Consider the following 23174-nt stretch of genomic DNA (forward strand, 5'->3'; position numbering starts at 1 on the left):
TGAAATTTCCTCCTTTCCTTCTGTGTCCCAACACACCCTCTTCCTCTGTTCCATGTCTCAACATGCCCCTCGTCCTCCTTCTCATTTGCCTCCTTCCCACGGGTGTTTCCTCCTATGGCTGGCTCCCTCTTCCCTGCCATAATTCTCTTCTCAAAGCCACGGCTGTGGTTCCTACATGCAAACTGCAGCTGACTCAGAAGCCTTCCCTTCCTGTCCCAATGCATCTCTCTTCCTCCCTTCCATGTCCTAAAGCGCCCCTCCTCCTCACTCACCTCCCTCCTGTGGGTGTTACTTCCTCTGGCCGGTTCCCTCCTCTCTACTGTATTTCTTTTCTCAAAGCTGTGTCCATGGGTCCTGCATGCGGACCCAGAAGTCTTCCCTCAATAGTCATGCAATACCTCTGGGTAAACCTGGCAAGAGGCAGAGAAAAATGCCTGTATCTAGGTGTGGTATACAGACCCCCAAGACAACTGGAACACATGGACGCAGAATTAATTGAAGACATAGAGATATCACTCTACGAGGAGAAGCTGTACTGCTAGGGGACTTCAATATGCCTGATGCAGACTGGAACTCATTTTCAGCGACAACCAGCGGTAGCAGGAGGCTCTTAACCTCCATAAAGGGAGCACGTCTCAAACAAATGGTAACGGAGCCCACTAGGGCCCAGGCGATCCTCGACCTGGTACTCACCAACAGGGAAAGCGTCTCAGAGGTCTCAGTAGGAGATACGCTAGCCTCCAGCGACCACAACATAGTATGGTTCAACCTTAGGAAAGGCTTCCCTAGATCAAACATGAAAACAAAGGTACTCAATTTCCGGGGCACAGACTTCGCACGCATGGGAGATTTCGTCCATCAGACGCTGCAGGACCAAGCGGAGACCGATGATGTAGAAGCTAAGTGGTTAACACTGAAATCAACCATACATGAAGCAACTAGCCGCTTCATAAAATCAGTAAATTAATAACAAAGAAACAATAAACCCCAATGGTTCACCGCGGAGATCTCGCTCCTCATTAAGGAGAAGAAAAAGCGTTTCTCTCCTACAAGCGCACGGAGAAAAGAGAGGCAAAAGTAGAATATAGGACCAGGTCTACAGCGGTCAAAATGGCAGTTAGGGAGGCAAAACTTCAAGTGGAAGAAATTCTGGCAAAACACATTAAAAAGGGGGACAAATCCTTCTTCAGGTATATTAGTGACAGAAAAAGGAACACAGGCGGGATAGTACGCCTTAGAAGACCGGACGGAAGTTACGTGGAAGCAGATTCCGATAAAGCCGAACTACTGAATGAATGCTTCTGCTCAGTCTTCACCTGTGAGGCACCGGGACACGGTCCGCAGTTGAAGACAACACAAAGCACAGAAGACCCATTTCAGAATTTTGAGTTCACACCAGGTGAAGTTTACAGTGAACTGGCAAGACTCAAGGTGAACAAAGCCATGGGACCAGACAATTTGCACCCAAGAGTGCTCAGAGAATTGAGCGATGTCCTGGCGAAACCGTTGGCTGAGCTATTCAATCTCTCCCTAAGTAAGGGGAAAGTTCCCCTGGACTGGAAATTAGCTAATGTCGTTCCTCTGCATAAAAAGGGTTGCAGGGCAGAGGCTGTGAATTATAGACCGGTGAGTCTCACATCAATAGTGTGCAAACTCATGGAAACACTAATTAAAAGCAAATTGGACACGATCTTGAATGAAGGGAATCTTCGGGATCCCAGTAAGCATGGATTCACCAAGGGTAGGTCCTGCCAATCCAATCTCATCAGCTTCTTTGACTGGGTAACAAGAAAGTTGGACTTGGGAGAGTCTTTGGACGTCGTGTACCTGGACTTCAGTAAAGCTTTTGACAGTGTCCCACACCGCAGGCTGCTAAGCAAGATGGAATCGATGGGGTTAGGAGAGACACTAACTGCATGGGTCAATGATTGGCTGAGTGGCAGACTTCAGAGGGTGGTGGTTAATGGTACCCTCTCTAAAACATCGGAGGTGACCAGTGGAGTGCCGCAGGGCTCGGTCCTGGGTCCACTCCTTTTCAACATATTCATAGGGGATCTGACTCAAGGGCTTCAAGGTAAAATAACACTATTCGCCGATGACGCCAAACTATGTAATATATTAAGTGAATGCAGTTTACAGAATTATATGGCGCAGGACCTGCTTACATTGGAAAGTTGGTCCTCAACCTGGCAGCTAGGCTTCAATGCTAAGAAATGTAAGGTCATGCACCTCGGAAGCGGAAATCCATGCAGGATGTACTTCTTGAACGGAGAAACTTTAACTAGGACTTCAGCAGAAAGAGATTTAGGAGTAATCATCAGTGCAGACATGAAAACTGCCAATCAAGTGGAGAAGGCTTCATCTAAGGCAAGGCAGATATTGGGTTGTATCAATAGAAGTTTCGTCAGCCGAAAGCCTGAAGTCATAATGCCGTTGTACAGGGCCATGGTGAGACCTCATCTGGAGTACTGTGTGCAATTCTGGAGGCCACATTACAGTAAAGATGTGCGCAGAATTGAATCGGTTCTACGTACGGCCACCAGGATGATCTCGGGGCTCAAGGGTCTCTCGTACGAAGAGAGACTGAACAAATTGCAGCTCTACACTCTTGAGGAACGTAGGGAGAGGGGAGACATGATCGAAACATTTAAGTACCTCACGGGACGTGTCGAAGTGGAAGATGATATTTTCTTTCTCAAGGGACCCTCGGCCACAAGAGGGCACCAGCTCAAACTCAGGGGCGGAAAATTTCATGGCGACACCAGAAAGTATTTCTTCACAGAGAGAGTGGTTGATCATTGGAACAAGCTTCCAGTGCAGGTGATCGAGGCAGACAGCGTGCCAGACTTTAAGAATAAATGGGATACCCATGTGGGATCCCTACGAGGGTCAAGATAAGGAAATTGGGTCATTAGGGCATAGACAGGGGGTGGGTAAGCAGAGTGGGCAGACTTGATGGGCTGTAGCCCTTTTCTGCCGTCATTTTCTATGTTTCTATGTTTCTATGGGTCATATGGAAGTTCCATATCCTATATCTGAACTTGGCTCCTCCTCCTCAGCTTAAGAATGCTGTGGGGGTGGGGGATTAAAGCCATTGGGGGTGAACTCAGGTATAATTCAACAATTCATGCCTCCTTAGGATCTCACTTATGCAGGGCACTGACTAATATAGAGCAGAAGTCAGTGCCTTGAACTCAGAGGAAAGTAATGTGTGGATGAGGAAGGACTTAGGCACCTGCAAATGAAGATTCACAGCCCACTTTTGGCAGGCTGCAATTGAGCCAAGTATCCACAAGCAAAATTAACCAAAACAAATGGTCTTTACAAAATGATGATCATGTCTAATACAGTATATACAGAAATATAACAAAAAAGTGCAATTAAAAAGGTATCACCTTATTTTCCTACCAATATGATTTTTAACAAACTTTCAATGACAGAATCATCTTCTTCAGTCATGCATGAGCAAAGATGACAATATCAAAATATACTGTATATAAGCAAGAGACATGAACAGCATTCCAATGACTGTATGAGGGAGGAGCAAGAAACAGGAAGAAGTGGATGAGTAATCAGAAGGTGACAAAGCGGTGTAGATCTATGGTTTATAATGAACAGAAAACCCAATCAGTCATTCTCCTTTCGTTTTATTTAAGTTTATTACCTTTACAGCAGACTCACACTAATATATATAATAAAGGGTCATGGATTTCATATACAGTACTGCCTATGATACAACTAAAGCTGTTTATATATTACTTGCAGGTACTTTGTGAACCCACTAGAGACAAAATCAAAGATTTTGTATCTGGGGCAGTGGAAGGTTAAGTGACTTGCCCAGGTTCTCAGTCCACCGCACTAACCACTAGTCTTATCGGTTACACTGTACATCCTGCATGCACACAGAGAATTACGCTCTAGGACTTCACCATCAAAAAGGATGTGGAAAACGTGACTCATTTCATGAACATTTGTTAAAATCCGCACAACCATGAAAATAATGGGAGAATTTGCATATTAAAAAAACTTGAAAAGCAATATCTATAGCTTTAATGTTTTGGGGTTTGTTTTTTTGTTGGTTTTTTTTTTTTGGGGGGAGGGGTTCTGGCTGAAGAGATAGGGAAGGGTTTACAAGAGAAGCTTATTATAGGTCATAGGCACCAAGATTTCATGATGATTGGGAATGACAAAAATAAATTACTTCTACCAACCCCCCAACATAATGAAGCAGCTTGCTTAATACTGAGAGTGCCAAGCACCCATAGAGCTGGCTCCTATATAATAGGTAAATTAGTTAATGTGACTTTACAGATTAAGAGTGATGTGTTCATATTTTTTAGGATTTTTTTAATGTTTATTTTTCCCTCAATTACAAACCATTTACTTATTGGGCTGCATTTTAAATTTAAAATTTTAATCTCACGATTAAATATAGGTCACAGAACATATGAACATAAGAAGTTGCCTCCGCTAGGACAGACCAGAGGTCCATCCTGCCCAGTGGTCCGCTCTCGCGGCGGCCCATCAGGCCTAATTGCCTGAACAGTGCCCCTGACTAATTTTGTAACTGCCTCTAAACCTATCCCTAATACCTACCTCTGTTTCTATCTGTACCCCTCAATCCCTTTGTCCTCCAGGTACCTGTCCAGACCCTCTTTGAAGCCCTGTAGCGTGCTCCTGCTTATCACATCCTCCGGTAGCGCGTTCCATGTATCCACCACCCTCTGAGTGAAGAAGAACTTCCTGGCGTTTGTTCTAAACCTTTCCCCTTTAAATTTCTCTGAGTGCCCCCTTGTACTTGTGGTTCCCCGTAATTTGAAAAATCTGTCCCTGTCTACTCCCTTCATGATCTTGAAGGTTTCTATCATGTCTCCTCTAAGTCTCCGCTTTTCCAGGGAGAAAAGCCCCAGCAAGCGGTTCATTGTGTGGGGGGCACAGGAGGGGCATGCATTTCTTCTCCCTCTTCCCCACATTAGTTATCATACCTTTGCTGGTGGAAATGCCAAATCCCACTAGTCAAAGACATCCTCTGCCAAAAGCTGCCTCTTTCCTCCTTATGATGCCTAAGAGTTAGGAAGTCAGTGGGGTGCCTCCAGCTGCCGAATGCGGGCACTCCCCAAGCATGAGCATGCTTGTGGGGTATAAGCATCAGTGGCTGAAGGCACGCCAATAGTTCTTCACTCCTAAGGCAGTATGAGAAGGAAGGGGGTGACTTAAGCAGCAGATCTCTTCTACTGATGGGGTTTCAGCTACCTCACTAGGCACTGAACAGGTACTTCGGGTTAGCCTTCAGATGAGCCCTCCAAAGCCCCCACCCAATATCTTCCTTTCTCTCTCTTCAGGTCCAACCCTCTTCCTTCCTTTCACCCTTCCCCATACTCTAGGTTCGTTCTCTCTCTCCTAACATTTTTTCTTCCCTCCACTCTCTCAACCTCGGGTCCATTATGCGTCTCCCTCTCTCTCCTCCCTCCCTTGAGTTCAACATTCTCTCTCTCTTCTTCCTCCATTTCCCTCAAGCCTTTGCAGTTCTCTTAATTCTCTGGTCACGTCCTGGGCACGACCCTTCTGATGCAATATCCTGTTTCCAGAAGGGGCAGGCCAGGTTAGAGGGAAAGACCTAATGCAGGTCACAGGCAACCTTTCAATACAGCTGCTGCTGGTACTGCAGGGCCAAAGAGTGGTTTCAAAAGATACAACCAGCTAAAAGAGGGGGGAGGGAATCAAGCAGAAGATGGGCTGAACACAATTATTAATTGCAAAAATGGGCTTTGCACAAACTAACCATGTGCAGCACTTAGGGTATAATACACCAATGCATAGAATTTTTAAATCCATAGTAATGAGGCTTTTGGCTATTAAGCATAGATGCAGAGAAGTGAACAAAAAAGCAAAAGGCTAAGCACAGTGTCGAAGCTTTAATGCCAGGTCTCAGGAAACATAGAAGGTTAGTTCAGAACTTCTGAGGCAGCATGAGGATTTCAGACCTTTAAAGTAAGCATAGTAGTCAGCAACTTTAGAGAACATAAGAACATAATAGCCTTACTGGGTCAGACCAATGGTTCATCTAGACCAGAATCCCATCTTCAAAGTGGCCAATCCAGATCACAAAACCCAAATATCTTATGTACTCGAATATAAGATTTATCAGCCCAAATAAATAGCCCAAAAATGAGGGTCTCATCTTAAATATGGATCAGCACCCTCCCACACTCCTCCCTGACTTCTTGCAGGCCTCCGCCGGACCTGCCTTATGACCTGGTGGCCTTCCGGACAACTCTGACAATTTTTTTTACCTCCCTCCTGCCTCCCCCCCACACACACTCCCCCCCCCCAAGTACCTTTTTGAATTCCTTGTGGTTCAGCGGTGTACCAAGCATGAGCGAGCTTTCCATGCGCCTGCCCCGCTCTGAGCCCCTCTGAATTGCTGCTGTGAGTTCTTGCGGTCCAGATGGTATCAGGCAGGAGTAAGCTTTCTGCGCTCCAGTCCGGCACTGAGCCACTCGCTAAATGGCTACCGCAAATTCTTACGGGACTCACGGCAGCCATTAAGCAAGTGGCTTGGAGCTGGGCAGGAGAACAGAGGGGGGCTGGACGCAGAGCCTGTCAGGGAGTGAGGGTGGCTGGGTGCAGATCCTGACAGGATAGGGCACATTAATATTACCCCCCAGATTATATTTGAGTCGACCTTTTTTCCATCTTTTCAGGGGGAAAAAGGGTACCTCTATTTATATTCGGATCGTCTTATATTTTGAGTATATAAGTTAGTAGCAACATTCCATGCATGCAGTAGGTATACAAGGAGCTTAAGAGTCAGGATGTGGGAAAACAGGTTTATGTGCTCAGAACTGTTATCCGCATCCAAGTTGCAGATACATCTGCACATGTGATAGAATGCTATTCTGCACATCAATGTTATTGCCACAAATATTTTATGCACAGAATAGCATTCCCATACGTTCACAGATGTGCATGCATGCCATTCTGTGAGATTTGTGCATTAAATATAGCTGCCTCTAGAGCAGGGGTGTCCAACCTGTGGCCCGAGGGCCGCATGCGACCCCGTAAAGTATTTTGTGCAGCCCCGGTCAAGGGCAATGCACTGTTTTCCTCTGCTGCCCCCGGGTGTTTACCGTCTTGCCGGCTCCCTGTTCTGTCTTGCTGTAGCGTTTACGTGTTTGTGTGGCCCCAGAAACATTTTTTTTCGGCGAATGCGGCCCAGGGAAGCCAAAAGGTTGGACACCCCTGCTCTAGAGCAAACCTATGTGCATATATATCCTGTGCACTCTCGCCACAGCACATTTTTTGTGCAGGGCTGATTTGCATATTTGCTCCTTATGAGGAACAAAAAACTTTTGCATTTCACTCTTGCATTAGGAAGCCCAAAATTTCTGTATTGGCTCCATTCAAAACAATTATGAAAGAAACCTTTGCTTAAATTAGACATAGTTACAGACCAAGCAGCCTAGCTTTCACTTTTACATGGACATCTTGCACATTTAAAAAAAAAGGTTTCAATTTTAATAATAAATTACAATAAAGAGTTTTCCTCCGTTTTGCACCATTCTTAAGTATTTTGCTTTAATAGTAATTTGACAGTGAGCAATTGCTTCTGATCCTTTCCAACTCAGAGCTAAATGCACTAAACAGGGTTGATAAGTCTGCAAGGGTCCGCTGCGGTCCGATTTTTGGCAGATTCCAAAAGAGTGATTGATGCTCAAAAAAGTTTGAATACAGATGATCTGAGTGGAGGTTTGCCGTAGTACCCATCCGATGAATCACTGTGAGAGCGACCCTCACACATGCGCAGAAATGGCAGGAGAAGCCCAAACTGAGAGACATGGGAAGCCCCGAAGCAGCCTCCTGCCACTTAGCTGTTAGGGGCAGTAAACCTTTTTTTTCTTTTTAAATGGACACAGATGTTGTGCATCTGTTAACCACACACAATATCTGTCCTGACCACAGCCATTGCACCCCCTCTGACAACCGCAGGTCCCCGACCCCCCTTTGATGGTGACAGCTGCCCCCACAACACTGACGCACCCAGAGAGACAGGAGGGATGCCCACTCCCTCCTGCCTCAGCAACCTGGTTGTGCCTCTGGGCCACCTGGACCCCCTCAACACTCCCCCAGCACTTCCCCATGCACCCCCTGACACCCCACCCCCATCCTACATCCCAAGAAGACCCCAAAAGACAGCCCTGGTAAGCTGTTAGGCTAGGAGGAGGGTCATCTCTGGTACCACCAGCTCAAGCAACCCTACAGCCCCTCCCCGGTACCTCGTTATAGAAGCCAACAAGAGGGATGCCCACTCCCTCTTGCCAGCAGGCCTGCCTTTTCAAAATGGCGGGCCTTCTCCTTCCCGGTGCATTCTGGGGTGCACTGGGGAGGGACCTAAAGCTTCAATTGGCCTGAAGTCCCTGCTATGGGAGGGGCCTTAGGTATCCAGACCAATCAGCACTTTAGACCATCCTGGGATGCACTAGGAAGGGGCCTAAGATTCCAACTGGCCCGGGTACCTAAGGCCTCTCCCATAGCAGGGATTTAAGGTATCCAGAACAATCAGGGTTTTAGGTCCCTCCCCGGTGCACCACAGAATGCACTGGGAAAGGGAAGGCCCACTATTTTGAAGAGGCAGGCCTGCTGGCAAGAAGAAGTGGGCATCCCTCTTGCCGGCTTATACAAGGTATGGCGGAGGGGCTGGGAGGCTTTTGAGCTGACCCCCCAGCCCATCAGGGCTGCCTTTTGGGGTCTTGGAGGTGGGTTGGTGGGAGATGTGATCTTTTTGTAAGGTGGGAAGGTTGTCAGGGGGAGCATGGGGGAGTGTTGGGGGGGGGATCTAGGTGGCCCGGATGCCCAACTGGGTTGCTGAGGTAGGAGGAAGTGGATAGCCCTCCTGTCTCTCTGGGTGTGTCACTGTCACGGGGGTGATCGTCATTGTCAGAGGGGTTCGGGGACCCACGGTTGTTGTCAAGTGGGGGGGGGGGTGCAGTGGCTGTAGATATTGTGTGTAACACACACACAGCATCTGTGCCCTTTTTTTTTTTTTTTTTTTTTAAAGTATTTTAAATGTTATACATATATTAATTTCAGGGCTGAACTATAGGTAAGACGACTAAGCGAATGGTTTTGATCAGTTGCTTTTTCCGGATCGCTAAAAATCATTGCTTTTTTTTTGTGCATTGTGAAGCAATGTTAGTGCATCAATCAGCTAATTTACATGCCATTTTACTATTAAAGTGCTTATTTGCATGGCCGGATCAGAGAATGAGCATTCATGCAGAAAACTATGCGGTGCACCGTTTTGTGCATCAAAACTGTTTTAGCAAGGATCTTTAGACGATCGCTGACTTTAGTGCATCTGGGCCACAATGTTTAGCACAAAGCTCTATCTATAGTACATAATACTGGTCTTACAGAAGGGGGACTGTAAAGACATTTTCCAAAAGTGAACCTAACTGCTAAAGATTCAAGCGGCCGTTTTAAAGCACAAAACTGAAGGAACCCTTCATTCAAAAGAATCCACTTTAAGTATATAGTACTAACATCATATTTTATTACGATAAACTTAGAAAATAAATTAGTGTATATTATAGTGTTACATTAGAGTAACAAAGCGCCCTCCGGGCACCATAAGTATTATTACTTTCTCAGTACATGTAATAGAAATATCCGATACAGTTCTCACACCAAGCAACAAGAGGGAAACCTGGGGGAGAATTATTAAAACAGAAATGCTTCACAAAGTAATTAAAAGGCCAATAGTCTTACCTTAGCCACCCAGCTGAACAATGGTGACATCCTATAGCAGCAGAAAATATAGCATAGGCAGATTCTCAACTAATCTTCCCCCCCCCTCCCCCCGATCTCAAAGGGGGAGGAGCTCTTAAAGTGCGGAAGACGCGCAAGCCCATGCTGCAGACTGCATGGTCGCTTCCCAGAGCCGACAGCAAGCCGTGTGCCGCGACCGATCACGCAGCCCCCGCCGCTCGCATCTTTCCTCTCTCACTCGCGCACACAATGCAAGGGGAAAGGGGAGGGGCCAGCAAAGCCGCTCTGCGAACTGATCCCGCCTACTTGGAAGATTACGCTTACCAACAAGACCGCCGATTACAACAACCAGGAAGTTGAGAAAGGCGCTCCTCGTCACTCCCAGCAGAACTCAGAGGGACTAAAACGTGCAACGCTCATTAAAAACAGCAACTCTGGGCACACTACCGCGCTCATGGTCCAATATTTGAAACAAGAAGATGGCACTCGTGAATTCATTCTGCTTTTTAAAAATGAGATGATTGCGCAGGATTATGGATGTGCTGGGGGAAGGCCTTCCAGCACAAAAGTAATCCTCTTAAAACAAAACATGTTAAAACTGCGAGGTTCCAGGTTTTAAACTTATGATGCCATAAAATATACTTTAGTAATAGGAAAGTCTCTAAACCTCATGCCTAACCACTCCCGCAGAATTAGTAGCTCCCGACACCTCTTTCAATTGTAAAAGGAAAAAAAAAAACAATATTAAATATTCTGCTGCTATTGCGATGACGGCTCCAGATGGAAGGGCGGTAATCCCCTCCTCGTCACCCATTTCAAAATTAACTAATTAGTTTATTTATTTATTTTCTATCCTGTTCCCCCAAAGAGCTCAGACCGGATTACAGCTTGATATGCATAATATACAACAATATACATGATATACATAATATACAATTTGCCATAGTTACAGTATAAGTTTTTATCATAATTTGATACATACTAGGTAGGGATCTAATACCAATACTGTATACATAGTGTATACAGTTCTATATAAAATGCATCCAAAGTAAAAGCTGATACATGGAATGCAGTTCTCCCCTTGAGGCAATTAAGCAGACCAGGGTCAGACTAAGATTTTGGCACTGATGAGCAAAACCAGAGGCAGAAGAGAGAATCGAGGGCTGCGAGGCTCCAAAAATTGAAATGCCAGAATATGAGTCAAGAACAGCAGCACTTTGAACCAGAAGAAACACATGGTGCTTCTGTAAAAGGAAGCAGGCGTATTTGAAGTCCTGTCTTTCAGCATATAGATTTGTCTCAGGCATGTTCATTGCTGATCTCCTGAAAACACCACCGATCAAGTTTTCCTCAAGAGTCCACCTCCAAAAAAGGGTTGGGAAGCACTGTCCAAATTCAAGCCTAGTGCCATCCTTAGCAGACATTTTTATTATCTCCAACTCATCACAATGTTTCAAAGCAATTATACATAAGGGGGTAAAGAACGCCAGGCAACAAAATGAGAATGGAAAGCCAGGAGAAAAAAAAAAGAAGAAGACACATGGGCCAGATCAAAATGAGGATTCCAGAGAAATAAATATATTAACATCTCTGGACTGAATCTGATGTGTGTGTAACTGTATATATAATTTTTTTTTTTGTAAATTCTGCTGCAACATAACCATATAGTTTGCTACCGGTACTACAGTAGTTATATTTACTGCCACCTTGTGGTAAAGAAGCAAAACAACAGTTACTGCCTAAGGACAGTGGCACCGGTGGCTGCAAAATCTCTTTTGAAATATGTTGACAGCTGCATGGAAAGGCTAGATCTTTTTCTTCTTTCCATTCCAGGGGAATTTAAATATATTGTTCCATATTAACAGCCTCACCCTTTTCCCCATTAATACACACAGACAAAACAAATACAAATGCATGGACGCACATAAACACACAGAATGGAAAGACTTCCATGAGTTATGCTCTGCCATGTATACCTCCATCTGTTATTCTTTCCTGGTTAATAAAGTGGACCACAATCCTGGCGAACTGGGTTCAATTCCCACTGCAGCTCCTTGTGACCCTGGGCAGGTCACGTAACCCTCCATTGCACTAGTTTAAAAAAAAAACCAAAACCAAGATGAGCCCACTGCATATATGACTGTGTACAGTACTCAGTGGCGTAGTGAGGGAGAGGCACCCCCCTTATCTCCACCCCCCACTTCTTCCCCAGTCCCACCTGCCGCGAACGCCCCTCCTTCCCCCATACCTCTAATTGAAGTTGTTGCTCATGGTGGTCAACGTTATCCTCACGATCCTGTTGGCTTTCCCTCTGATGTCACTTCCTATATGCGACACCCAGAAGTGACATCAGCAGGACTCGTGCGAACTCACGGCAGCCATTCAGCAAGCGGCTCAGTGCATGGCATGAGCGAGGAAAGCTCGCTCATGCCCATTACACTGCTGGACCTCCAGTGATTCAAAAAGGTACGGAGGGGGAGGCAGGAGGGAAGTAAAAAAAAAAAAATAAAACTGGCAGAGTTGACCAGGACAGGAGGGATCCCTCCCCCACCAGGCCATATGTCAGGCTCGGTGAAGGCCTGCAACAAGTCCAGGAGGGAGGTGGGTGGGTGATGACCCAAATATAAGCCGAGACCCCCATTTTTGGGCCCAAAATCTCAATTTATATTCGAGTATATACGGTACTCCTGAGCCTATTACCTCTTCACTGCATCATATGCTCTCTCATTCCAGTTTCCTTGCAGACGAAAGACTCAACTCATGCCCATTTATGCCACGTATTTAAACATCTCTATCATATCTCCCCTCTTACGCCTTTCCTCCAAAGTATACGTATTGAGATCTTCAAGTCTCCATACGGCCTAAGACAAAGACCAAGCACTATTATAGTAGCCTTCCTCCGAACCGACTCCATCCTTTTTATATCTTTTTGAAGGTGTGGCCTCCGGAATTCTACACCCTGATTTTCTATTTCTTGTCAGAGTATTTTAAAAAATCCACATAGACGACCTGAAACAAAGCAGCTACAGGTACTCTAGAGGTCTCCTTTCATAAAATGACATATTTCTTTATATATAAACACTTTAAAAAGGGACAGTTTGCTATGGCTAAACACTGTAGAAATCCTTAACCTACAGCGATGTGCAATGCAAAGCATGCTATGCTCATCATCACATTTAAATCTCCCAGTTTCAGATTCTCCACCAGAGTCTTATACAGGAGCATCAATACCTCCTTTTTCATAATGGCCATACTTTTTCAGCTTGAATGTTCAGCTGTAAAATAAAGCGTCTCTGTGTTCACCGTCGAGGCCATCAGATCCATCTTGGCAGTGGGAGACCCCCACTGCCGAACTATGATGTCGAACATCTGTGGAGACAGTGATCATTCCACTGGATCAAGAGTCTGCTGACTGAGAAAGTCGTGCTACACATTTTCCACTCCTTCTACGTGCACAGTTGAGAGCTTGAAAGTGAGTTTCTGCCCACCAGAAGAGGAGTTGAGCTTCTAGGTACAAAGGGGCACTTCTGGTGCCTCCTTGCCTCTTGACATATATTATCGCTGTTGCGTTATCAGAGAAGACTCTGAATATCTTGCCTTCCAGAGACTTCACTAGTGTCTGAAGTGCTAGACAAATGGCTCTGTGTTCCAGGGCGATTTATGGACCAGTTCTACTGAGCCGGGAGTCCAACGCCCCTAGACTAGGTGTCCATTGCAGTGACACCCCCCACCACACACTATAAAGGCTGGCATCAGTCGTTAGTATCTCCCAGATGGTGATGCAAAGAGGCATGCCCCTGGAAAGGGCATCTGACATCAGCACCACCGCAGGCTGCTCTTTGCTGTAGGTAGCCAGGGGTGCGGCTGCTGTAGTGAGTCCGACTGAGGAGACCAGCAAAAGAGAAGAGTGTCTTGGAGAGGTCTCATGTGCTCTCTGGCCCAAGGAACCACCTCTATGGTCATCACCATCGACCCCAGGACCTGCAGATAATGCTATACCGTGGAAGCCGGTCTCTGGAGTAGCTCCGAAATCTGTTTCTGGAACTTCAATCTATGTGGCTCTGGAAGAAACACTTGGCCCAAGGCCATGTCAAACAAGACTCCCAGGTACTCCAGGCACTGAGGCAGTTCCAGTTGACTCTTCTTGAAGTTGACTATCCAGCCTAAATTTTGGAAGAGTTGCACCACTCTTGCCTTCCTCCTTGGATCGATCACTGATGAGCCAATCATTCAAATATGGGTGCACCTGAATCCCAGCTTTGCAGAGGTGCACTGCTACCACCATCATCTTGGCAAAGGTGCGAGGTGCCGTGACCAGGCCAAAGGGGAGTACAGAGAACTAAAAATGCTGCTCCAGCATATGAAAGCGCAAGTACCTTCTATGGGAAAATGGGGATGTGAATATAGGCCTTCATCAGATCAAGAGAGGTGAAAAATTTCCCCAGCCCCACTGCCCAAATGGTCTCCATGCAGAAGTACGGTATCTTCAGAGCCACATTGACTTAACTTGAGGTCTAGAATCGGTCTGCAGTTGTCTAAGCCTTTCTTTGGCATGATGAAGTGTATGGAGTATCTGACCATGTCCAAGTCTGCATCTGGGACGAACTCTCTGGCCCGAAGAGCCAGTAACTTTGAGGGCCATTTCTGGTCGGCTGGCTGGAGAAGTTACAAAGCAGCCTGGCAGGGGGCACAGAACTTGATTTGTACCCCTCCCGGATCACGTCTGGAACCTAGCAGTCTGTGCCAATCTGAGACTAGACCGACCAAAAGGCTGACAGTGTGCCCCCTATCTGGGGAAACTCGGCCCCTGGCCTGGAATCATTGTGCTTTCTTAGTGGCTGGTGAAGGGCGAGAGCCCAAGGCTTGCTGTCTTCTGCCCTGCTGAATTGCTGATGCAATCCCTGAAAAGGTCATTGCGTCATTTGCTCTCCCCCGCAAAAAATCTGTACAGAAACTTCAGGAGCCTTACAAGCTTCTCTTTTGAAAACAGTGTTTTCCACACAAGGCCTGTTCCAGTTACAGTGCTCCCTTTTGGCTTTCATGGAGCTCCTACTACATTTCAACGCTTGGTTGATAGTCCCCAGCAGCTTGAGGAGGCAATGCGGCGCCAACTTAGACAACATTGTCATCTATAGCAAGGACTGGAGGACCCTCCCCCCTGCCAAGTGGAACCAGCCCTAGATAATTTGCAGACTAGCAAGGACTGGAGGACCCACCTTGTCCAAGTGGAACCAATTCTAGAGAGTTTGCAGACTACTGGATTGACAGTCAATCCAAAGAAATGCTTCTTGGAAGAACAGGAGATTCAATATCTGGGGTACTCAGTTAGAAAGTGTCTAATGAAACCCCAGATCCAGAAGGTAGAAGCCATTACCCAAGTGTCAGTACCCCAGATCATGAAGCAGGATCTGGGGTACTGACACTTGGGTAATGGCTTCTACCTTCTGGATCTGGGGTTTCATTAGACACTTTCTAACTGAGTACCCCAGATATTGAATCTCCTGTTCTTCCAAGAAGCATTTCTTTGGATTGACTGTCAATCCAGTAGTCAGTAGCCCTTCTTAGGGCTCATAGGATATTACAGGCAGTTCATCCCGACCCACCTGCTACAGAAGAATGCTCCAGATAAAGTGAAGTGTACATTGGAGTTGGACAAGGCATTTCAAGCTTTGAAGGACATCATCTGCTCGGTGCCCATACTGGTTGGCCTAGACTTCAATTGACTTTTTCTGGTACAGACATATGCCACAGAGGTGGGACTTAAGGCTGTTCTGGTCCAGAAGATGCATAAGGAAGAACATCCAGTGGCCTACATTAGCCGCAAGTTGTTACCTAGAGAGAAGAACTATGAGGTAATTGAGAAGGAAGCCCTCTCAAATGGGCTTTAGAAACATTCCAGTATTATTTGTTTAGTCACCACTCCATATTGATCACAGACCATGCTCCCCTTCAGTGGTTGGCTTGCCATAAGGACTCCAATGTTCACATCATGAGATCGTTCCTCTGCCATCAAGCCTTCGATTTTGAGGTGTGATGTCAGACAGGCCAAGAGAATTTGAATGCTGACTTTCTGTCTCAGGTGGTGGACCCTGACATGGCAGGTGCTCCATCAGGCATAACTGAGCTAAAGGGGGAGGGTATATGAGGGAGTCTATAGGACACTACTCCCTCACAATGCCAGAGCCACCTTAATATAGATAGATTCTCCTTAGGGGGAAGTGACACAGGAAGGAGGCAGGGAAGCAGGAACCAGGAAGTATAAGAGGCCAGGTCAGAACTAGCTAGGGGAAGCCCAGGGGAAAGGAGGAGGAAGAGGCAATTCCTGTAAGCGCCAATCTATCTTTGTTGCTGAACACTTGTGATTTTGTTCTGAGGTCTGGCTGGGGCCAGACCCTGTTGACCGACAGAGGAAAACTATTGAAAGACTGTGTTTGGGGGCATGGCAGTCACAAGCCACGGTTCATGATTCGAGTCCTGTCAGCTACAGGCCCCTCTCAGAACCTTTGAGCAAGAGAGGTGTTCCATGTATGCCTGGCCCTGTGAAGTAACAGGATACAGGATTTCTCTTTATGAGTTAATAAAGAAAATTTCCTTTACCTTCTCTGCTTATGTCTGGCTGTTTGTATATTGGTCCAGACCCCACCCCACTCGCGCTGTTACAACAGACGTCAGCCTTTTCTTTCCTAACCCCATATTTTTGGAATGACTTACCAGCTTAAATCAGGTCAGAATAGTCATCTTCTTTGTTTAAATCACAACTTAAAATATATTACTTTTAACTGGCTGCTCCCAACTCTCATAGGAACTCAATGAGCGTCAGGAGCATCATGGGCCATTCAGCGCGGCTCTCCGCGCTAGAAACTGCTATCGCAGTTTTGTAAAAGGAGGCCTAATAATCAGGCTATTGGTTTGGATGGAAAACCTTTTAAACATAACTCTTTGCTTGTCTTAAGCCTGTGCAGAATACTGAAATTAAATGAAATATCATCCTCTTACTGAAATCTTGCTTTAAAATGAAACTGGTTATTTTCAATTTGGGAAACACAAAATCTCTGAACTATAAAGCATTCAAGGAATTGTTCCTCCCACAGAGTTCACTGTTCTCAGCTATTCCACTCAGGGCCGATAAAGAGACCAGCAACAAGCTGAATAAAGATACTGTGTTCTCAAAATACCATTACCTAACTTGTTTCAAGAGAACGCCTCTCACCAAGCTGAACTATTTCTTTCATTACACTCTCTACATCCAACAGGAAAAGCACGGCTACTGCTCCACCGTATAGGACAGCTCTAAATGTCTGCCTTCTGATCTGAAGAAGAATTATCTTCGAAAGCTAATCTAACCATACTCCAGTTAATCCAATTAAAAAGGTATCACCTGATTACTTTTTGCGTGTGCTCCTTGCCTCATATACCCGGGCTGTGCCTTAATAATTACATTTAAAAAATGCAAGACATTTTCAGTTATTTATAATAAACCTGAAGGTATCAGTGATACTTCAACTTTGAAATGTTAGAAGCTGCCTTCTTTTATTTTAAGCATTTATAACCTTCATCAGAAAAAAAAACACACATACACCCTCCAAAGCATTGGACAGTAAGAATATATTTCCCCAGACCTTCGGCTTGAGAACAAGTGTTATGAAAGCCCCAATTAAATACAAATTAGACACACTTTTTACTTCACTCAGCTTTTTGAGCCCCTGTCCTGCACACAGCTTTTATGGATCAGTTTTTTTATCCACATATCTTTACCACTGGACTTCATAGGGACCCCTGAAGAAGACATTCTGTCGAAACACGGACCGTGTTGGGTCCAGGGTCCAAAGCTTTTCAGCAGACTGTGTCCTAGAGGTTTTTGTGTGGTTTGCCAAGTTTTAATATTATTTTAATACTAAAAAAGTCCAACCTGGGAACATCATTTCTCCACATTGTTTTTTGTTTCTTTTTTACACCTTTTATTAAGCCTGACAGCGCGGGACAGTGCATCAAATGTTCCAACACCCATATGAATTAAACAGGCATTGGAGCATTTGCTGCACAGTACTCAGCTGTGCAGCTTAGTAAAAAGACTGTCAGACAATTCAAGCATTAAATATCAGTCCCCATATACCAACCCTATTGATTATAATCAGCTCCCCCTCCCCCAAGTGCCCCCTTGTAGCATTCTTCCCCAAATCACCAACCCCCTCCCTACCATCACAAAATAAATCAGCCTCATAAACCACCTAACACAACAGTATTTACTGGACTAAAAAGTCCAACAAGAAATGAATTTGGAGGGGGGATACTGGACATCCCCTTAGACGCAGTTAATTTTCCTTACAGCTTACTGTAAAATCGTTATTTATTCATTCAATTTTTTATACCGTTCTCCTAAGGGAGCTCAGAATGGTTTACATGAATTTATTTAGTTACTCAAGCATTTTTCCCTGTCTGTCCTGGGGGATTAGGTAACTTGCCCAAGGTCACAAGGAACAGCGTGGGTTTGAACACACAACCTCAGAATGCTGAGGCTGTAGCTTTGACTACAGCACCACACTCCCCCCTTAGTTTGTTCAATTCTTTTTTTCTGTCTCTCGCTTCTTCTCCAAGATAAACAGAATGCTCCGTTAATGGGTAGCAAAGCACTTTGGGCTACATGTACAAAACATGGTCGCCAAGAGCGTGCAGGTCGCTGTGGGCCGATTTTTTTTGGCCAATTCTGAAACAGCGACCAATGTTCCAACAAGTTTGCATGCAAATGATTTGTGCAGAGGTTTACCGTAATCCCATCCGATCGGTCGCTGTGGTGAGAATGACAGACACATGTGCAGAGGCAGTCTGGGGAAACCTGAACAGCTGAGTGGCAGGGAAAGCCCCAAAGCAGCCTCCTGCCATTCAGTTGTATGGGGCTTTTTTTTTTTTTTTTAATGGCATAGATGTTGTGCGTGTTACACAAACACACAATATCTGCCCCATTAAAAAGTGTGAGCTGCCCCCTCCCTGATGACACCCTCCTGACAACACCCAGTACCAAAATAGAGGCAGGAAGGATGTCTACTCCCTCCTGCCAACGCAAACCCTCCACCCTCTGTACTTCAATAAAAATCAGAAGTAGGGATGCATGCTCCCTCCTGCTACTGCAACACCCCCACTAAACTGACAGCCCCACCAGGATCTCCTCCTGAAGCGACCCCTCCCCTCCTCAACTTTAACAAAAATTGGCAGAAGGAATGCCCACTCCCTCTTGCCCCCTACCTCAAATCAGGATGACAGCAGGAAGGATGCCCAGTACCTCCTGCTCACAGGCCCTCAACTCCAAAACGGTGGGCCTCCCCTTTCCAGTGAATCCTGGGATGCACGGGGAGGGGCTTAAGGCCCTGACTGACTTTTTTTTTTTTTTAATGGGCCAGATATTGTGTGTGTGTTACACACACACACATCATCTGTGACCATAGGAAAAAAAAAAGTGAAAAAAAACAAGGAGACCTGTCAGTAACACAGTTACCCACAGGTCTAGCTAGACCTGTCGGTTTTTTCTGGTCAGTAGTACTGATCCGATTCGGCATATGATGTTAAGCCGTCGATCGGATGGCATTAATATTAATGACCTTATTTTTATACCAGAATCGGAGAATGTACGTCCGCACAGAAAACCACGCGGTGAGCCGTTTTCAGCACCTTTGTTAGCTGTAAGGCAGATTGCATATCAACAGCATTATTGTACTTGAAGGGCCTTTACCCCAATATACCAGACACTGAAACGATGTTTTACACAACAGATAGGCCTAGATCAGGGTCTCAAAGTCCTTCCTTGAGGGCCGCAATCCAGTCGGGTTTTCAGGATTTCCCCAATGAATATGCATGAGATCTATGTGCATGCACTGCTTTCAATGCATATTCATTAGGGAAATCCTGAAAACCCGACTGGATTGCGGCCTTCAAGGAGGGACTTTGAGATCCTTGGCCTAGATCATCCACAAGAGTCTACCTAGTAATTACCGTGTGTCCCCGAAAATAAGCCCTAGCATGATTTTTCATGGTAGGTCTTAATATAAGCCCTACCCCCCAAAATAAGCCCTAGTCGCCAGCAACAGTGTATACCCCCACATGCCCCCCCCCACCCCTTCCTTTCATCTGAACCCCGACCGCGAGATCGACATACCTGGAAACAAACGGCAGCGTGAGCAGTACAGGCATGAAAAGGTCGCGATGCAGCCTGTGATACCGACACTGCTTTTTGTTACCAGGTAATTCGGTCTCGTGGTCGGGGTTCAGAAGGGAGGGAGAGATGAAAGGGTCGGGGTTGGGGGGTGGCAGGGGGAATGGGAGGGATAGAAAGATGCTGCACACGGGGATGGGAGGAAGGGAGGGATAGGAGCTTCAAGAGTCCTGCTGCACAAAGGTTGGGAGGAAGGGAAGACCATGTGCTGGATGAGTCATAGCACAAAAGGAACCGACAGCACAGTGAGCATCTTTCTTCCACAATGGCATTGCTATGATTGTACTACAATGTTTTCGCAAAAATAAGACAATATTAATCATTTTTATTTAAAGTATTACAGCATTTCTTTGATTTTTTTTTTTTTTTTTTGCTGGTTGCTTGAGTTCCGATTAACAGAGAGTCTACCGTACATCATCAGAAACTAGAAGGTTTGAGAGGCTTAAGATTGGTTTGTTTGACCCTCAGGGCCAGTCCAACCCAACCATTAGACAAGACTAGGTAATCGTCCAGGGCAACAGCTAAAGGCAAAGGGGCTCATAATCGAAACGGAAACACGTCTAAAAACCGGCCTAAATCGGCACTTAGACGATCAGACAAGTCATCTAAGTGATGATAATCGAACCAGGTTTTAGATGTATCTAAAAACGACTTAGGCCTTCACAGTGCTACAGTACACCCAAAGCTAAAAGGGTGTTTTAGGATTAGTGGTGAGGGCGGGATTTGGGCAGGACATGGGCCGTCCTAGATTTAGTCATAATGCATGTATAACCGAAAGTTTAACAACACTGCCTAGATGGAACTTGGACATTGTGACTTAGGCCGTCTAAAACCAGGTCTAAGTCACAAAAAGGTATCCAAAGCGACCAGATAACCACTGCAGGGCCAAAGTATAGACCCTTACACACTCCCCCAGTGATCACTGACGCCCCCCCCACCATAAAATTCATAATAAAAACATCACATATCTGCCTCCAGAACATCAGCACCTGGCAGCCTGGCATAGGAAAGCCTAGTAGAGCTGCACAGAGGTGGCTTAAGTGGTCTGAGGCAGTGGCGTACTAAGAGGGGGGCGGTCCACCCCGGGTGCACGGCTTGGGGGGGTGCACAGCCGACCAGGTCCGGGTCTTCCTGCCCTTCCTTTCCCCCGGCTGCGCCGCTACGATCCTACCTCCCCAGCTGACAAGAAGTGTCCGACGTCAATTCTGATGTCAGAGAGGACGTTCCGGGCCAACCAGGCAGTGATTGGCTGGCCCGGAACGTCCTCTCCGACGTCAGAATTGACGTCAGAAAGACTTCTTGTCAGTGGAGGGAGGTAGGATCGTAGCACACGGGCTGGGGGAAAGGAAGGGGAGAGGCGCTTTTTATTTTTTTCTGCGGCAGGAAGGGCAGGCAGGAGGCAGGCAAGGCAGGCAGGCTGGCTTTAGCGAGGGAGGGAGATAGGTAGACAGGCAGGCTGGCCAAAATCTGGTAGGTAATGGGGGGGGACATAAGGAGGCACTAGGGGCACTATGGACACAGGACGGAGGCACTGGGGGCACTAAGGACACAGGATGGAGGCTCTGGGGGCACCATGGCCACGGGACGGAGGCACTGGGGGTACTAAGGACACAGGATGGGGCACCATGGACACGAAATGGAGGCACTGGGGGCACCATGGACACTGGAAGGAGGCTCTGGGGGCACTAAGGACACAGGATGGGGGCACTGGGGGCAACATGGACACAGGACGGAGGCACTGGGGGCATCATGGACACAGGATGGAGGCACTGGGGGCACTAAGGACATGGGAAGGAAGGAAGGAGGGAATAGAAAGGGACAATTGTTGGGCCTGAGTGCAGAAAGAAAGAAATGAAAGAAAGGATACACAGTCAATTAATAGATGTCACCTTTTGATGAAAAAAATAAATGATCATGTTACCTTTGACTTACTTTCGCTGCAGCAAAGTCGGCAGCCGTGCTGAGGTGCAGGAAGGTCTCACGCTGACTCATCTGCCAGCTCTGCTCCGGAAGAAGTAAGTTACGTCAGGGGGGTGGACCCGGCAGACGCAGTCATTTCGGGACTTTGCCACAACTCCCTGCGTCTGCCGGGTCCACCCCCTCTGACATAACTTACTTCTTCTTGAGCAGAGTCAGCAAACGAGTCATCGCAGGACCTTCCAGCATGCGGCTACTGAGTCTACTCCAGAGCAAGTACGTCGGAGTGGGGTGGACTGGCAGCCGGCAGCTACAATCATCGTGGGACCTTGCTGCATGAAGGTAGAGAAAGGAGCAGGATTGCTGGAATGGAAGAGTGGTGGAGGGAAAGAAAGGGGGCAGGGTAGTATGGAAGGGTGGTGCTGATAGAATTGATGTACAGAGAAAGGGGAGAGACATAAGGGGGAAGGATATTGGAGGGAGAGAAAGGGGGCAGATGCTGATTGAAGAGGGGTGGATGGAGAGAGAAAGGGCAGACACTGGATGGTAATGGGGAGCCTATGCTGGATGGAAGTGCAGATGGGAGAGATAAGGGAGCAATTGCAGGAAGGTAATGAGAGGAGAGAAAGAGGGGAGCAGACGCTGGATGGAAGTGGACAGAGAGAAGGTACTAGATGGAAGGGTTGGAGAAAGAGGGTACATGATGGAAGGAGGGGGATAAATAAAAGGAGGGCACATGATGGGGAGAAAAGGATTGAGTTAGGGAAACACTGGAGGGGGTGAAGGAAAGAGGTGGCAAGCTTTAGGTAGACAGTAAAAAAGGACATTGATGAGAGGGTAGTAAGAACGTAATCTAGACAGATGCAGAAAAGGAAAATGAGGGAAAAAAGGGAAAGGGATTGCAGAAGAGAGGTGTGGGAGAGGGAAGGAGAGGAGAGAGATGCCAGACCAATGGGGGTGAAAGGAGAGATGGAAGGGGGAGGCATACAGTTTCTGGAAGGGGCATAGGAGAGAAGATGCCATATAGGGGAAGAGAGACGGCAGACAGTGGATGGAAGGAAGAGAGTTACAAGGAGATGAGGAAAGCAGAAACCACAGAAGACAAAGGTAGGAAAAAATTTGTATTTATTTATTGCTTTAGGAGACATGTGTCACTGTTTCTGTGGTGCACTGTATGCAAAGTCCAGCTTCTTACTGGTTCAATTTAACCATTGTCTATGTATTTCTATTTTATCTCCCCTTTTACAAAACTGTGGAGCGTTTTTTAGCGCCAGCCGTGGTGGTA

The 23174-nt window shown here is 46.4% G+C and overlaps 1 protein-coding gene across 4 annotated transcripts in view; it reads right to left on the bottom strand.

The window, feature by feature from the left end:
* TBC1D1 (TBC1 domain family member 1) overlaps nucleotides 1-23174 on the bottom strand; it is a 322295-nt gene that overhangs the window by 297273 nt on the left and 1848 nt on the right. The window contains exon 1 of one of the 4 annotated variants that reach the window (XM_033947552.1): nucleotides 9769-10005. The exons of the other annotated variants lie outside the window; for them this stretch is intronic. Coding sequence (XP_033803443.1) covers nucleotides 9769-9798 — 30 coding nt within the window. The 5' untranslated portion in view covers nucleotides 9799-10005. Of the gene's footprint in view, nucleotides 1-9768; nucleotides 10006-23174 lie in introns of those variants that run through there. 4 annotated transcript variants of the gene reach the window in all.

Source organism: Geotrypetes seraphini, chromosome 1 (assembly GCF_902459505.1).
Source record: "Geotrypetes seraphini chromosome 1, aGeoSer1.1, whole genome shotgun sequence".
NCBI lineage: Eukaryota > Metazoa > Chordata > Amphibia > Gymnophiona > Dermophiidae > Geotrypetes > Geotrypetes seraphini.